The sequence below is a fragment of the Neopelma chrysocephalum genome, unplaced genomic scaffold, assembly GCF_003984885.1.
Source record: "Neopelma chrysocephalum unplaced genomic scaffold, ASM398488v2 Primary Assembly neopelma1_97390, whole genome shotgun sequence".
NCBI lineage: Eukaryota > Metazoa > Chordata > Aves > Passeriformes > Pipridae > Neopelma > Neopelma chrysocephalum.
This window is the reverse complement of record NW_020926031.1, coordinates 4,788,821-4,807,089: the sequence shown is the minus strand read 5'-3', so window position 1 is coordinate 4,807,089 and position 18,269 is coordinate 4,788,821. Positions and strand designations below refer to the sequence as shown.

General features: G+C 39.4%; 1 protein-coding gene across 3 annotated transcripts in view; it reads right to left on the bottom strand.

Annotated features, from left to right (window-relative positions):
* HTR7 (5-hydroxytryptamine receptor 7) overlaps window positions 1-18,269 on the bottom strand; it is a 35,775-nt gene extending 17,506 nt beyond the window's left edge. For all 3 annotated transcript variants that reach the window (XM_027672293.1, XM_027672291.1, XM_027672292.1), the window contains exon 1: window positions 17,373-18,269. In XM_027672293.1, coding sequence (XP_027528094.1) covers window positions 17,373-18,085 — 713 coding nt within the window. In that variant the 5' untranslated portion in view covers window positions 18,086-18,269. The remainder of the gene's footprint in view (window positions 1-17,372) is intronic.

Below are 18,269 nucleotides of genomic sequence, written 5' to 3'. Positions count from 1 at the left end.
TGTGATGGAACTCAAGAAGTGTAGGCTTTCCTGGCAGTTGTTGATGATTAAGTCAATCAAAATTAAATATCTATTCATTCTAAAGGAATGTAATTTGCATAGTACAAGGTTCTCCTCTCCTACAGTTATTTTAGTTTCTCTGAACTTTCATGGACTTTCTTCCTCTCATATTGTATAATTTTACAGCTTCATATTTTTCTTATTTATTTTAGCTCATTTTTTATTATTTTATTTCACTCATTTTTATTTCACTTTCTTGCTGTCTTGTTTCCATTTCTCTGTTAGCTCTGTATTTTCCCTTCTTCATTTTTGCCTACCAGTCTAAGATATCAATCCCATGACAGGGAGATGTTTTCTGCTCATTCTAAGAAATACTTAATAACTGTATTGCCAGAAAGAGATGTGCAACATCTTTCCATCTAGCTTCTACTGTCTTACATGCCATTTCTGAAACCATATTGTTCTTTCCTTTCATTCTTTGGCAAATTTCTTTCACCTGCCCTCACCCTTTGCCTTTCGTTTTCCCCCTGCATGACTGACATGTCAAAGTATTTATCACCTGTCACAGCCTTGTTCTCAGCTCCTTGACAAACCAGTTTGGTAGCCTTTTCTTTTCCTCTGCAAATTGTACCCTGTGAAGAAAAGTTCCCAACATGCAGTTGTTGATGTTTACTTTGCAACACTGCCTGAATGTTAAATAATATGTATTTCCTACCCAATATTTTGCAATTACCCATATAAATATTCTGTGTTATAGACTGAATGCTCTTATTAAATCCCTTTGAAGAAAACAGTATATGTATATTTTCCTTTTGTCTATTTTCACCAAAGACATAAAGGTACGAGACATAAGAAGGGAAGTGGATTTTAGCCCATTTAATCCTTCAGCAGCCTCCCATAAACTAGATGCATTTGAAAGCTAAAAAGGTTTTGAGCATGAATTATTTAGAATTAAGTTGCACTCTGCAATGGAAGACTTCCTATTTTTAAGTTTTTCCAAGATGTCTGAACTCCAACTGTTTGTGTTTCATCATTCCTAGTTTCCTGTATACAAGTGTGGTTTGCTTACTGAGTGCAGTAGGATTAATTATATACAGAGCTCAAAAGTGCTTCTCACCCCACTTCTTGACAGATAATCTGTAACACTGCAAAAGCTCTCTAAATCTGAGCAAGTCACACATAAGAAGAATGTATTTTTCTTTACACTGTTCAACATTGTGAAGGTTGAGGGAAAATTACAAAATCATTTCATGCTTTTCTAAAAGAAAATGTATAACTCTGTTGCGGACACACTACCCATTTCTGCCCCTTCACCACCACCACCTCTCCCCTTCCCAGATTTGCAAACTCCCTTTAATTAATGTAGATGTATTTTCTGTGGAAGAAGTAAGAGAGTCAAAATGCTCTTCCTAAATTTGTTGTTCCTTTCAAAAGTAGAAAATAATAATCAAAATAGAGGGTAAACTATAATTTGCAGTACACATCAGGAGCATTTTAGGAATATTCCCTAGGGAAAAACTTCTCAGGCTTTTTAAAAATATCTCAGTTCACTGAAAAATTCTTAATGAAATTCATCATAGTATACACACAAACTGCTTCACAAGTGCAGATGGCCAGGGCCTTGTACACTGTTAGAGATTCAGACCCTGTGGTCTGATTTACAGTATTTGTTAAGTAATTTTATCAATCAAGGAGAAAAAGGAAAAGCAAAACATTTTCAAAGATGGCAGTTTGTTGCTATATTCAGTAAGGTGATTTATATCAGAAAACATTATTTTGATTAGAATTTACATTTCAGTTTATTCCACATTGAGTCCCTTCTTATTATTCCAAAATATTTTAGACTCACAGAAATGCAGTGCATTTGCGTCATGTCAACTGTTATATCTAACTAAATACCTAATTACTTGTAGACTTGTTACTATTTTTTCACCTTTATGTGTTTCATGTAGTATTTAATTTTACTAAGTTATTATAAGATGCCTTTTTGAGGGGGCAGAGAAGCTACCTTAACCTTCTGATACTATCTGGAGACTAAGATATGAAAAGGTTTGCTCTAGAAAAAGAATTAAAAAGAAATCACATTCTCATTTATTTCAGTCTAGTTATACTGCAATGTTCACTAGAGACTGAGCATGCAGGAAAAAAGTTCAGGTTGGAAGGAATCTAGGAAAGAGGTTTTATCTCACATAGTCTTTTGTATTTTACAGGACAACTGGTTAAATCTGAAAAAGGAAAATGAATCTGAGTAAAGGATTTGACATGACTGGAGGGAGGTGGTGCTGTCAGTGAGCTTGAGGAGCAGCAGAAACCTTGAGCGTGAGTGCATATAGTTCAAAAGTTACTGAGGAAGGATGTGGCCTGGCTTGAAATATTCCTTAATGTTTTACATGGGACTTACTCTCCACTGTGGGGGAGAATAACTTCAAGTAAAGATGTGATTTCTTGAAACACCAGCTCAGATGAAATCCCTACTCTGTTAAACAGAGACAGTTCCTGAGCAAAAGAAAACAGAGAAATGGAAAATAATATATTTTGCAGATAGGAACTGGAAAATCCTCATTTTCCTTTTGTGTTCCCCCCATCTTAACCCTCTTGTTCCTCACACCCAGGGGTATTGCAAAAGACAATGAAGATTTCATTTTTGTCAGTCTGCAGCACATCTAACATCCTTTTTCTCCCCCTTAATGTCTTCAGAAAGGGGTTTAGTTCTCAAGCTCACAACTTACTAACAGAGCTCAGATCTCCCACCTTCCCATGTCCTGACTGATGTTGTCCCAAGATGAGCAGTCATGATTCCAGGCCAGTCTGCTGGCTGCAGCCAGGCCAGAGGAGATGTGCCAGGAGACAACCACCAGACATGCCTCAGTCTTGGAGCCACCCTGTTCTGTGCAAGCATTCAAGTAGGCTGTAATGAAAATTGCAATGTGATTTCTCTCAGTTCTGTACTGTTCAGACACCAGCACAAACATCCCTTAGGTAAGCAATGAGGTAGGTTGGTATTCCACAGGATTCTGTGTCTATATTTTGACCAATGTATCAGTCTACAATCTTCTCCTTCCATGTCTGTGCAGCCATACACATATACACACACCCCAGATGACCCCTTTGTATTGTAAGCACGGTGGATCCCAGGACGTACATGTAAAAAAACGTTGAATCCAGAGCAAGTCCTAGGAGGACCTTCAGAGAGGGTACGGAAGTACCCACCAATGCACATTGCACAAGGGAGGGTGCCTATGTGGATGCAGCTGAGGCAGCCTGGAGACTTCCTCAGGATGGAGTCAGGCCTTTAGATGGTTCTCAGGAGGAGGAGGTTGCCAAAACAGTACTACGTTGTCCAGTTCAAAATAAAGAACTGCCAAGTCCCTGCACCCAGCTGAGCGCTCTGGCTGTTCCCTGGCTACACACTGGCACATGACCCAGGCCTCCTGAGCCCCTTGCTTTTTGCAGGAGAGAGCCTAAACACATGTGGAGCTACAGAGATCTCTGCTCTGGGTGATCAGGGAACATAAATTTCAGGATTTACCCTGAGCATATCAGGCTGTCATTTTAGGTGCAGTTTAAGTGGCCTGCCCAGAACCACAAAATAAGCCTATAGACCCTGATCACAGGGTCATCACAAGCCAAGATTGCTGCTTTAGTTACATAACCATTTTTGTGCGTGTTTCTTGAGGCCAGATAACAGATACCTGCAACTAAAATGTGCAGAGGCTCAATTTCAGAGCTATGAAAAACCATCTGTTCTTTTCAAAACAGCAAACCCTCACCAGACTCCTCTAAAGCAGAAATGGCTAAGGTGATTTTCTCCAGCTTCATTACATGAGTCACTTGAATTGACACTAAACATCAGCTTAAAAGGAATTATTTTGAAAGTTATAATGGTGTTTAAAAATGAAAGCCTCCCACAACTTTAACTACAATATCATGACTGATGTCTTCAGTACAATTAAATGAAGCATTTCAGAAACTTCCATAGTATAAGTGATGAATGAAATGAAAAATCACAGACCATTGAACTGATCATACCACTATATTAAAACAAAGTATCTTCAGGAATTAGCTGTATAAATGTGCTGATATGTATGTCTCTTCTATTCCTTCCTTGAATACAAAAATTTAAACATAATATCTCCAGACTCAAGGAACAACCCTCTCTAGAATACTTCTTCCCTCCTCCCCCTTCTTCCTCTTCCTCTCTCTGAAAAGACAGGAAAAATACTGGTCCAGATTCTTCTCTTTGCTTCTCCATGACAAGAGCCCTAAGGAACACCTATATAGTCATTATGGGTGAATCTCAATACAGAACTAACTTTCTTGCACATTTTTGACTTTTTCTATAGCTGTATTGGCCTGAAGGCAGATCTGAATTTGTCAAAAAGCACACAAAGATTTTGCTATGTTCCACAGGATCAGGTATGTGAAAATTGTAAATGTTGACCTCAGGCTTTAATTGCTTGTCCAAGCTCAGACAGATAAAAGCCAAAGAATATCAGTAAACTGTTTTAGATATCACAGGAAAATCTAAATCTAAAGCAGGTTTAATTAGAAGTCTCCTTTCAAAAACTTTGGGATGTGCAAAGCATCTTGTATAGGGTTTGTCCAGAGTTCAGTTTTCTCTGCAATGGTACCTGTGGAAATGTCATACAGAGGTACCTACTGTTTCTAGGAAGTAGGCACCATGGGTTTTAATTTCAGTCCTTTCCTTAAAAGTCTTTTCTAAATATTGCCGTTGCAGTTCAGACTAAAATACAATTTTCACTAATGTAATCCTCTCAATGCAAATAGTTCTGAAAGCAAGAAGAAAACCCACTAACAGAATGAAAGTGAGTAATTGCAACTTTGCAATTGTAACTGAGACACTGAAGCAGCCAAAGCATCTAAATAATCCTGTTTCATAAAACAGTCCAGGATTAAAAAGGACAGTGTCTCCTCAAACACGAATATGTTTTGTCTGTCTAACTTGGATCAGTGATGCGGCAATCAAGCAAAGAACTATCATAAGGCTGAGCCAGTTAAAAAAAAAAATCACCAACAAACAAAAAACCCAAAACCGAACAAAAAACCCCAACCCCTAAACATGAGGTAGAGATTTTGTCATAAATTTCCAGTGTGTGAGCAACTAAGTACAACTCTAGTCAAAGCACTAGAAGAATAAGCTGCTTCTGCCTGAAGTCACATACTGATGGCTATCTAGCAGTGCTGTGTAAAGAATGAACAGTCATGTTGTGTTTCTGGAAAGCTTTAAAATTGGTCTTCATTCTGAATTTTATGAAGGAAAAATCCAAAGTTTTTTTTTTTATCCTGAATTGACTGGTTAGAAACACAATGGTGCACTGAACTCTGCTTTTCACATACAAGCAAATGAACTGAACCAGCTTGTTGTGAAGTATCAAAAGAGGACATTACCAGGAGATAACATTAGTTGTGTTACTTTAAAAAACCCCACCACATTCTAGCAAAATCATCTCAATATTTCATTTCGTAAAATATTTTGATAATAGAACATCCCATTCTGATCCCCTGTAATACCAGTTGTTTTTTAAAGATGCAGACTGGAGTTGCTTGTTTCCTACAGCAGTAAAATAATTTCTCTCTTCCTAATACAAATAAATCTTAACACAGGAAAAAATCATAACTTGTTTTGGAAGGGGAGGCAGTGGGCTGGAAAGAGCACAGCATGAGGGAAAGCCATCAAGGAAGGAAAGCAGGAGGTTAGATCAAATTGTGTATGTATGAATCAAGAACCTTTTAGAAAACTGCTATTCACAATCCTTTCCAACAGAAATTTCTGGTACAGGGTCTTATTAGATAATAAGATGATTCCTTCCCTGTAACTTATAAAAACAGTTATTTATTTACCATTTCTTTATATTTCAGCAGTATATTTTCTGCTCAGTATGTGGCACAGAATGAGGTTATCATGTCTCATCATTTTTCATGTCAATGAATGGAAGGTTTACTGTAGCTACCACATTTCTCAACCATATGTCATTTATTTCCTTAACACTCATTTTAACTAACATATTTATTTACAGCATGCTTGTACATCCCATCCCAAGTTCTCCCTTCACACGTAATCCTCCTGCCTGCTGTCATTTTTCTCACAAAATGTCTCATTCAGTGATATTTTGGAATTTAATATCAATAAATCACAGAATCACAGAGTCAGAATCAGAGAATATTCTGAGCTGGAAGGGACCACAAGGGTCATCCAGCCCAACTCTTCAGTGACTGGCCCATAGGGGGATCAAACCCACAACCCTGCGGTTATTAGCACCATGCTCCAACCAACTGAGCTCATCTCGGGGTCAAAAAAATAGGTCAGATTGAGCTTTCCTCTATAAACAGGAAATAGAAAATTTGTAGGAATTTAATATTACTTTACAAATATAACTGCCCCTTGCAGTCACTCATAATCCTTAAACACACAGCCTCAGGTGCCCTTTAACTAAAGGAGAAGGTTGAAGGGGAGAAAGATCTAGTGATGAAAAATAACTGCAGGAAAGCCCAAATTGCAGTGGCTAAAACTCTATGTTCAGCCTTCTCAACCTTAGTATTTAATGGTTTGCTTATAATATTTATTCATATTTGCCAGCAGGCCTGGGAATGAAGAAAGTAATGGCCCAATGGGCACTACTTCTTTCTAGCTAACTAGTCCTCCACTCTAATGAACTTTGAACCTCCTGGGTCTTGCTCAGATCTACCAGGCTGTGGTTCCACATAGCTGGCTTTTTCCAGCTTACTGCTTCAGTAACATTTAATCTAAATCCAGAAGTCCATAATCCCCATTTAAGATACCACCAAGTCTACTTTTGTAAAGGCAGCTGTAAGTAAACTTAGAGAAACCTGAAAAAAGGAGATTAGCCAGGATAGTGTGTCCTCTTTGTCTAGTTGAAAACAGGCTTGCCCACCAGTTTCCACTACAGTATATTCTTTTTTTCAGCAACATCCTTCATATTTTTCCTTCTTTAAAAATCATGCAAAATCTGCAAAGCTAAATATTTTTAAAATGTAGAACACATTTCAACACAAACTGCTACACCAGCTTCACAGGCATGAAAACATAGCACATCTACAAAATGAACCTCTTGTTTTTCTCTTGTCAAGAGAGGAGTTTCTGGCCCTCTTCGCCTGGGCTTTCTGTATAGAGTGACAAAATTTGAGGTCAGATCCAACTATTGGTTATCCACAAATAACCATTTGTCCAGCTTAGTGTGCGTGTGTGTGTGTGTGGTCACAATTCTTTCACAATGTCTTTTTGTATTCCCCAGAACTTAGAGTTATACCTCTATGCTAAAACAGAACTACAGCTGACAACAGATCATCTCCTCTTCCAAAGTCTTTAAAGATAGCAGGATTTGGAGATTATCAAGGATCCCAGAACTCTCTTCTATATTCATTTTACAGATGCTACATCACACATGAAAGCAGTGAAATAAGTGAGATCAGCAGAAAGAAGTCTTTCTTCTCACCTCTCAGTGAGGTTTTTCTTTCTCAGCAGCAAGGTGGCAATTCTAAGGTTCTTCTGAGTCATGGTGGCATCAACTTTGTGTGGATAAAGAGTAAAATACCTAAGGTTTACTGCTATGCCTACAGCTTCCAATAATATCAGTTCTCATTGCCAGGCTGAAAACTTCAAACATGCATTTGAATTTAGGAGCAGAACTTTGGCATCAGTGTGGGATGAATCACCACGGCTGGCCTATGGACATCTCGGGTAGTTCGCTGCAAGCTGTAGGTGTTTAGGATATTTGATAAGAATCTCCCTTCATTTCAACACTTAGGCAGCAGTGCAGAAGCTTCCCATTAAGTAACAGCCTTTAGAAATGTTAAGGTCCTTCCTGTGTTGTTTAATTCAAAGGCAAACATTCCACTATACTATTTTAATTTCAGTTATTTTTTTAAAATGAAGATTGTGTTCTGCTAACAACCATACTCATTTTTTGCAAAAATAGCAATATAGGACAATACACTCTTGAGACACTACAATCAGTATTGTTGTTAAAACTGCTTCTGATAAGAAGTGGGTCTTCAAATGCAGATACTTAAGGTAAAAGGGAAACTGCAGTACGTAACAATGCAAAAATTAAGTCTTTTGAGCCAAAGCTGTACTATTTTTAGCATCAAAATGTCTTATTAGACTATTGAAGAAAAGCTTTGCATCTCGTCAGCAGCTGTTTTGGGTCATGCATATAAATACTACCAAGTAATTTGTGACCAGACAACACACTCTTTGTTCATGGATTTAATGTTTCAACTATTTGCTAAATGTCAACTTCTGCAGCAAATAAACAAGGCTTAACAAGCCACATCAAAAACAGCTTACAGAAAATTATTCTGGCAAATGGAACTGTGAAATATTTCATGATAATCACAACATGTTTTCATGGTTTATATTCATGATGACACTTATGTTGCAAATTCTCCAGTAAGTTCAGATAATAGCATATACTTCTGTTATCTGTACTTATGCCTTCCACTTCTACCTTCTAATATTTATACCTATTGCCAATTCCTGAACACCGGTTACTAGAGTAAATCTTCTAGGGCACTATTCTTTACTTTGATTAAAAAAATCCGTATATTTTCTAGCATGGGATCAGTCCTCCAACTAGTAAACAGACACTACTGCACAGACTTGGGTTTTTTGCAGTTGCCTTTTGTGTCCCTCTCTAGAGATCTGCAAACCAAATGTTGAAATACATTGTCCCCAGACTCCAACACATCTCTCATGAAAAGCAAAGTTTATAAATAAGGTACTTAATGAAAGTTCTGTATTAGTAGCTCAATTTCACTTCCAGCATCAATAGGCCATATTTCTGATTGCAGGTACTTGTATGGTTGATGAGAAATGATGATTCCAATGCCACCAGGTATATTTCAGCGGGAAGGAAGGTGGCCCAGCTGCATGCCAGGTTATCGGGAGGAGAACTCATGATGTGTTTGCCCAGATCTCCAATTACCATCTCTCCCCAAAAGACTGGAGTGTTTTCAAAGCCCATTCTCCCCCCCCCCCCCCCAAAAAAAAATTATTTAAATGAAAACTAGACATTTGATCTGTTTAAATACAGAAAACTTATCACACAGTGAGTGAGATGTAAAAAGGTTTGTACATAATTCTGCCACAAAAATGGTGTTCTTGCAGGCAAGCTTTTGCTGCCAGTTCAGATTTTACCCAACTTGGTGAACGTCTGAGATACAACAAGCTCTGTCCAGCCTCCCTTGGTCCCTGAGCAGTTTTTCCACCATTATTAATACGTAGCAAGCTGCTGCTTGCTCCTCAACCTGCTACACTCTGCAGGACAAATAGCTCCCAGTGTGAGAAAAGTGTTACCTTTCATATGGCTCTGCCTCCACTTCCCGCAATCTCCTTAAATAGCCATAAAAACTGTACACAAAAATGGATTACCAACTTTCCTTGTGGTTATATCTTACACTTCTACAAGCTAAAAAACTTGGCTTTGAGTGCTTAACAGTTCCAAAACCCCACCCGTTTCCTTGATACATCTCAGGAAAAACTTTGCTATCAGTTTTTTCATCGTGACACAATGTACCTCTAAGAATAGACTTTGTCCTGGTTTTCCTTACTTTAAAAAAAAAAGATATTTTTGTAATATCCCCTTTTGGTTTTGTGTTTTGGGTTTTTTTTAAAACAATCATACCATTTTGCAGTGAAGTAGCTATCCACAATGAAGTTATCCCCCTCCAGTGGTCTCTTCAATTTGATAGCAGAGATCACAATAGACAGAATATACTCAGCACTGACTTGATTTCCCTGTTCATCTCTGTTCTGGGCTTTTGGAGAATTCATACTTTTCTGTACATTACCCAAACCCCTTGTTTAGTGTTAGAGGTGAATTGCTACCAGAACTGCATAGATGCTCATATGTACGGGACCACCCACATGTATCAGATAACCTAGATTTCTGTATAAAGCCTTGAGAAACAGCAAGGTACAAGAAGAAGATCATAGCTGCTGCACTCTTTAATTTTGTTATGTCAGTTCAAACAGAATAAAAACAAATTTTCCCTATGACATATTTAATTACTGGAGTCTTTTGAGAAGGAAAACTTAAACTTTGCAGTAGGAGTTGGCTCAGAAAAATTCAGTTGCTTTTTTTTCTCTTTTCAGTATACATAGGAGGAGATATAGTATGATTCAATCCTTTAGAAACAGTTGGCTATCCAGTACAAAAAGGAAAACTAAAACTTGTAAGCTTTCCAGGTGAAAGAAATTATCCTCACCTTACAAACAGTAGTGACCATTAGAACAAAACTGCAATGTTCACTGCTTTATGATACTTGAGCTTTCTACATCCAGATATCAGAATTTGTAATTTGGCTCCCCAGTCTTTCTTGTGTGACAGCTACACTTTGGCAAACTCAACTACTTCTCAGGCTCTTTATGTTTGTGCAACCTACTATGGCCAGCTCTTTCTTCAGAGTTTCTAGTCCACATAGGATGGACCAGATCTGTGCTATATACTGAGAGAAAAAAAGAGAGAAGTGTTTGTAGCTGACAGACAGCGCCATATGTACATATCAGCTGCAGATGAAACAAGGTGTTCTGTTTCAAAAGTTGCCACAAATATTTCTGATAAAATGTTTCCAACTCAACAACAATATTATAAATAATTCTGTGTTCCTTTTAAAGGAATAAGATATTTTCTTTACATCATTTTCAGGGAGTTTTAGAAATAATTTTCAGAGAAAATTATTCCAAGAAAGTGAAAACATTCCCTGGTTAATTTCTGTTCCTCCAGAAGCTTGTGCGAGCATGCTACTACTGATAGAGTAATCTTGCTTCAAACAGTGTATAATAACTACAAAGGCTTTGATGTGTCATTCTATGATACTCATCCATTACAAGAAAAACACTCTAGGAAAATATATTTTGATATGAATGTACACAGGTTACACTACACCATCGTGCCAGTATGATATGCATCTGCATTTTGGTGATTTATATTAAGAGATGTTTTTGAAAGCTCCCTTCAAAAACTAAGAAGAGTGTTTCTAGAATTGTACTTTTGATGTGAATTTTGAAGCAAATCCAACCTTACTTATGGAAACTATTTTTATGGCCTTGGCAGGAAAAAAATCACTTTTAAAATGTCTCCAGAATTCCCTGCTTGGTAAAAACACGAATTAATGTTCCCTTACCTCTGACTTATCAGGATCCTTTGAAATGTCTGGATGAACCCCCAAGAATTAGAGACCCCAAAATCACTTCTGAAAACTCATCCAGTGTTAAACCCTGGTAGGAGCAAACAGAAGATAGTTTCAAATGTGGGGGGAAAATGAAACATCCAATTTCAAGAAAAGGCATTCAGGTAAATGTGGTTTAATTTAAAATTTCCTTCTTCTCACTGAACTATAATTCCCCATGCATGCATATCTTGAAATGTTACCAACTGCAGTCAGCTTTTCACTGCTACCTCTAGATTATCTTGCATCTCCACACTTTGTAACTCCCCTTCAGTAACACGACTTAAATGCATCCAGTATATAACAGCAATAGAATAATCAAACTACAGATTTTTGTTCTGTAACACCTTCTAGCTTCCTAAACTTTTTCAGCTTCTACTGTGCAGCCACAAGACACACCCACCAAGCTTCAGGTCTTATGCCTGTTCCCACTGCAAAAGGACAAAACTACCACTTGTTTTGGTGTTCAAACACCAGAGTTTACTCCTGAGTTAAGTCTTCACAAAATAGTCCATCTGCTTGATAAAATATATTTTATTTGTTGCTGCCCACCTTACTTATTGTGCATCTGGCAGTGTGGTCATGAAGAATTATGTATCTGTAAAGACATAATAAAACAATACTTGTGGCTAAGATCAGGTTACTCCGTAAGTAACTGTGTGTCTTTCAGGCTGCCTATGTGACACAGGAAAATATACCTGAGGATGTCACAGAAAGGTACTTAAAGAAGAGGGATCATGTTAATACAGAAGAATGCCCCAGCTTCATTTACTCTTTTGGAGTGGGTTCTGGGTGACAAATACACATTGCACTGCCTTATGCTACTTAATGCATCCAACTTCCAATTCAACTACTTCATCTCTGGATTTGGGATCAAAAATTTGTGTTGTTCCTCTTTTCAAGATAAATAATAAAATGGAGACTGCAGAAGTGTTCAGCAATTAGTTCTTTGCAAAAAGAAACTACATTAACTTGAGGAACATTCTTTAAGTGGACTACATTAGAAAAACTACATGGAAAGGAATAAAACCAAATCTGTTATTTTTCACTTTAGTTTATCAATGCTGTCTGTATCTTTCATTAGCTAGACAAATTACTTACAATCTCAGAAAGAGTACTGCTGTTTATCAGGCTAAACAGTGGAAATAATGGCTGTTGCAAGGAATTAGCTGCCTTCTGATCTCAAAACTTTCTTCAGCAATATGGACCTTAACTGCAGTAACTCCATCACACACTTTTTCTATAGTTCCTTTTATGTTTTTCCTCATTTCTCAGTTACTTCTGTGCAAATATATGTACTGAACAAAATATCATGAGTGGCACTGCTGGTGGGTGCCCGTGCTTATTCTAGATCAGAAATATATTACAATGAGAATTTTTTCATATCTAGTGTAGATGTATATTCTACGTGTCTTTTGTGAACAGAATGGACCGCAGCCTTTTGCACACTCATTGCAGAAAAAGTTTCATACTGAATAGGAAGCCACACAGGACTGTTAGGTGCTGTTAAGTTTAGAAAATTGCTGACAGTTTTCAGGTCATATTATCGGTTTTGGATGTAGGTAGAATTTAGACACCTGGATTCTACTGGAAGTCCTTGAGTGTTTATTTAAATTTAGTTCCAACTTTGAGGAAGTTCAATGCCTGCTTAGTTCTCAGGCATGGAACAAGGACTTGAGAAGTGAGTGAGCTCTAAGGAACTGACACATTCTCTAAGGAGAACCATAAGTACTCACACGTGGAGTGAGGCAAAACAAGGAGAAACACAGAGCTGATACTTGTGTATAAAAATCTCAGGATCAACAAAAAGGCCCACTTGCTTGCATATAAACTCTAAATCCTCATCAATTTAATGGAAGCCTGGAATACTCATGAACTGTTGGCTAAGATACAGACTGGAAAAGTTCCCCAAAAAGTGTTTCATTACTTGTGTGGGTGTGGGGAAAGTGTTATAATTCATCAACTGTATCTGAGTAGTTATGTTACTTTATCACTTTCTAAGCCAAAGAACTATTTTTAAATTGAATTAAAAATTGCTGCTTATGCAGTTATCCAGTGGATACTCTCCAAAACAACATTCCTGTAGCTATCTTGGGTCAGAACAACATGATGAATCAGCATGCAAACACCACCAGTTCTAATACAATTAATTCCCTTTATTTGTTCATCCCCCCACTAGGATGTGGTTTGTATCCACCCCTCATAATTCACTACTAATGTCTGCTCACTCTTAAACATAAAGAATGTAAAGGAATCTAAATATGATATAATTTATTTAATTCAGAATCAGAAAAGTGGAACTTAAATGCAAAAAACCAAAACAAAATGCACACTAATAAGAAATAAGAAAGGCTTAAAGGAGACTACTGTTCTCTAAGACCCAATTCTGCTGCCAAAATCTATGTAGCTCCTACCTTTCTACAGAGCTACTCCTCATATCATGGATGGCAGGAATAGCAAAGGTAATATATTGACTGTCTGAGTATCAAGCTGTCTTGCCTGTTTAATCCTCATGAAATCTGAAAAGGACGAAATTCTTTTCTCTCCATCATATATGTTTTAGTTCTGACAGACCTGCCTGTCAGCAGATAACCTTCTTCCAAAGTGGGGGCTTAAATAAGACAGAGATGCCTAAAAAGTAACGTGTTCTTCTGAGGTCACCCTGATAAAGATCTGTGAAGATTTTCATGTTGTGAAACAAAAGGGAAGATATGACCTAAAAAAACACATAATAGTCCAAATCTTGAATCTCCACAAATTTAGACCTTTTCAACCTAACTTCTTCCTTGTGCATCCTGTGCAAAGTCAGAGATCCCCATAATAGCACACTAACTTCTACTTTGCACCCCTAACATTTACACAACTTGGAGGAGAAACAATTTAAACAGTATAATAAGTGCTTGATTTGTCTAATTAGGAAAAAAATAAAAGGCTTTCCAACAGAATGAAAGCAGCCCATTGGTAGATTCCAGGCTAATCTGCATCTTTCAGAGCTTTCCAACTGATAGATTCAGTTGAAAAACACATCCGCCACTAAGGGCTGTGCATTAGAACATCTCTGTGAGCAATAGGCCTGCCAGCTGCTGGCATTTCAGGGCTCTCAGTGGCATAAGCTGAGTAGCACATATTTGTGCAAGGGAAACAAATCAAAAAGTCTTTTCAATTTACTCATCCTTTTTGGAAGCTCCTCAAAGCCTCTCTTTTACTGACCTAATTGTTTGTTTAATAAAAGATATTACTTCTTCTTACACACCTTGCTTAGCAGTTTGTAACAAACTCTTTTTTTTTTTAAGGTTAATTCAATAGTAATATTGTCAGCTATTTACCTGATTCTCATATCTGCTTCAGAAAGAACCTAAATATTTAATAATTAAATTTTAAAATGGCCAACTTATTTCCTGCCTGCAATAACCTCATCTTTCTCTTCAGGAAGGTGGATCCCAACAAAGGTTTCCTAAAGTGTCCTAAAGAGCCAGGTGACAGTGCCATTCATAATTATTCTTCAAAAATGTTCCTATTCCTATTTGTCCTGTCTTAACCTTTTCCCTATACAAATATCTCCCATGTGACCCCAGGAAACTTAATTGTGCTACAAAGTTCAAGTACATCTAAATGGCTCTGAAGGTAGTGCCAGATCGAAGGAAAATGAATTAATTTAAGTGTTTCCATCAAACTCATGGAAAAATGGACCTTGTGAAAATCTGACCCTCTAATGCGCTATATACATGGTGATTTGCAGCTCCAATACCAAATACAATGCTTAATCTGGAGGTATGTGATTTTTCAGAGATAAATTTCCCTCACTGATCATTCAAGGATTTCCTAACTACATACATGTAAGAGCAAGTGCAAGTAGGATAGCTTTATTAATTAAAATTAAATTTAAATTAGTGCTACACTGGCAACATTTCATCATTCACATTTAATTTTCCTAATTTCTCCCTGGCTTGCATATTTTGTATGTCTTCACTATTCCAAGATTAGTTCATCTCAAACTAATCTTAGCCCTGACTGAGCAGTGCTACACCAGTATAAGTATATTTATTTTTAAATAGGATTAGAAATCATGGAAATTTCTTTTATTATTGGGTAGTAGAGACATTTTGCTAATGAATTACTGGCTTGTCTCCTTTTACTTATGATAACACCTATCTTAACTATATATAGATTTGGGTGACAGAGGTTAAAGCATCATAATTCACAGAATTTTAATTTCAAGTAGGGAGTAGACAACAGTATAATGAATTGTAAAGAGATCATGTTCAACAAACATTTAGTGATAGAATTGAGAATGCAAAGACAAGAGGAAAATAATTCTAGTTTAAATCAGCACTTGGTGTTGAAAATCAGTCATTCACAACAGGTTCTAAATACAGAGATATATCTCTCTAGTATTTTGCAGGGAGAGGGGAGTGGAGGGAGAATAATAAGACAGCAAAAGACGCAATCACGACTGTGACCAGTTCAGTCAAAGCCCCTGTTAATCATACAGCAGTGACCTCAAATGTTAAACTAAGAAAACACAGTTCTACAGTGGGAATCAGTCACATATCCCTACTTCAGTAAGAAAGCTTAAATATGTTAACCTGCCTTCAAAAGGTTGAAATGGAGGTGGAGAGCTCAGACATGAACATCGAGAACGATCAAAGAATGGGAATACTTTATGGGGAGAAAGCGGAAAAATGAAATCATCCTTTTTAGAAATAGGTAGTACAGAAAAACAGAGAATAATATTGGGAAGGCAGATAAGCCTACTCATATTTTCTTACAGTATTGGAATTAAATTAAAAAATAGCAAATTTCAAGGCAACACCAATTTAAAAACAAACAAACAAAAAACCACCCTTCGACACTCAGTCAAACTGTGTTTGTAGATTTCATTGCTACAAGATGCTTTGCAGAATTCAGATAATACTGCTCAATATAGAAGTTACAAAAAAAGATCATTGGAGAAGGGGATGCTTATACAGAAATTAAAGTTTTGAAATTAATACAAATCGTGGTGCTCCTTGGAATGAAACAACCTCCATTTATTGTGGGAAACTTTTAAAAGACTGTTTCTCTGCTGAAACCTAATGCAGAGTTCTTTCCATAAACTTTCTGAAGTAAAGAGTCAAGGTTGCTGTCAGATATTAGACTTGGTAAACTGCTTCTACAATCTAGTTATAAAGTTCTTCAATTTCTGCCAATTGTGTGGAGTTGTAATGAAAAGTTACCCTCAAGATGCCAAAATTCTTGGCGTGGAATTTAGGCTGTGCAAGAGGGAAGCTACAGGCTGCAATTTACTTCAGAACAGGTCCTGCATGGAATAAAGGAAACTGTTAGCCTTCCTCTGCAGAGGAGAGCTCAGACACAGGCAAATATGAGACCTTAGGTTTGGCCCTGACATCACAACTGAACACCTAAGATCCTCTTCTGTGGTCTGTATACACTCCTTGTTGCCCCAGTGCCTATATCTTTTGGAAGTAGCTATTTAGTCAACGAGCATAACCTGATTTTTAAGAGACTAGGTGAAAACTTTTAAAAAGCAAACATTTAAAAGCAATTTTTCCTTATAAAACATTACTTGTCAAAAATGGTTCTGTTGGTTGAAATTGAGCTATTCTGGTGGTGTCCTAGAATAAAGATAAAACCATAATAAGCTATAATTCTTGCACCTTCTCTGGTCTGGTAAAACTCCACTGAACCCAGCGAGGTTACATTGGCACCAGCTGCGGAATAATCAGCTCAAATCTAGCTGTGGTATAAAGCAGTTTAAATACATATGTTTCAAATAATAACGTGGCTGCAAATGCCTCATTACTTGTATGGAGCCACAGTAAACGCTAACAGTTTAGGTTCAGTTTTGCTCTGACACCTCTGCTCTGTAGTGACAGCAGGGTAGTTACCCAGAGGGATAACCGGGCACCTGGGCTGGGATACGGGCGGCAGCACACCCTGCTCCGGCGGGCTCCTTCGAACAGAGAGGCTGAGGGCTTGCACTCGCCTCACTCCCTGCTCTGAGCACGTCTGCGGCTCATTTCCAAGGGACCCGGAGGAGGAGGCAGGAGACGGCTGGTGGGATCACTCACGGCAGGTCCCCGCACCAGCACCACGGCCGTCCCCGGTGCCCGGGGCTGCGGAAGGGCAGGGCGAGCCGCGGGGCTCCGGGGCGCTCTCACCTGTCGATACTTATCACGCAGAGGGTCATGATGGAGGCCGTGCAGCACATGACATCCATGGCGATGAAGACGTTGCAGAAGAGGCGTCCGAAGATCCACTCGCCGCCGATAAGGTCGGTGACGCTGACGAAGGGCATGACGGCCAGGGCCACCGAGAGATCTGCCAGGGCCAGCGAGACGATGAGATAGTTGGAGGGCTGCCGCAGCTTCTTCACGAAGCAGACAGAGATTACTACCAGGCAGTTGCCGGCGATGGTCAGAAGGGTGATGAGGCAGAGCACAGCCCCGATGAGAACTTTCTCCACGTTGCCGTAGCTGAGGATTTGCTCTCCGCACTGGGAGTCGTTGGCGGGGAGAGGGCTCGCCGTGGGCAGCGCCGAGGGGGCAGGAGACGGACCGAGCTTGGCCAGGCTGCGCGGGGGCCAGGAGCCGGCGATCATCCTGCCGCCGCTCAGCGCCCGCGGGTCCTCCAGGACCAGGGGCCGGAGGTTACCGTAGAGGTGGCTGCCGTTGAGGGCGAGCACCATGTTGGCGTGAGCAGCCCATGAAGCCCCACCGCCCGCCGCCCGCTCGCCGGCTGTCCCCGCCGCGGGAATGCTCGGGCTCCTCCTCGGGCGCCCGGCGCCGCCCGCCCCCTCGCAGCCGGCCGAGCGACCCGCCGGGGACCCAGCCTTCAACTTCCCCCCTCGCAGCCGGGCTCGCCCACGGCTCATCCCGGGTGGCCGCGGGGTGGGCACGGCGCCATCGCCCCCAGCCCGCAGGCAGAGGCAGCGGCCGCTCCCACCCGCGGCTGCTTCCCGAAGGCGACGGGATGGGAGCCGCTCCGCCCCCCTCTCCCTCCTGCCCTCTGAGCGGCAGGTGGGGGAGCGCCCCTTCACCGCAGTCCAGGGCGCCGGT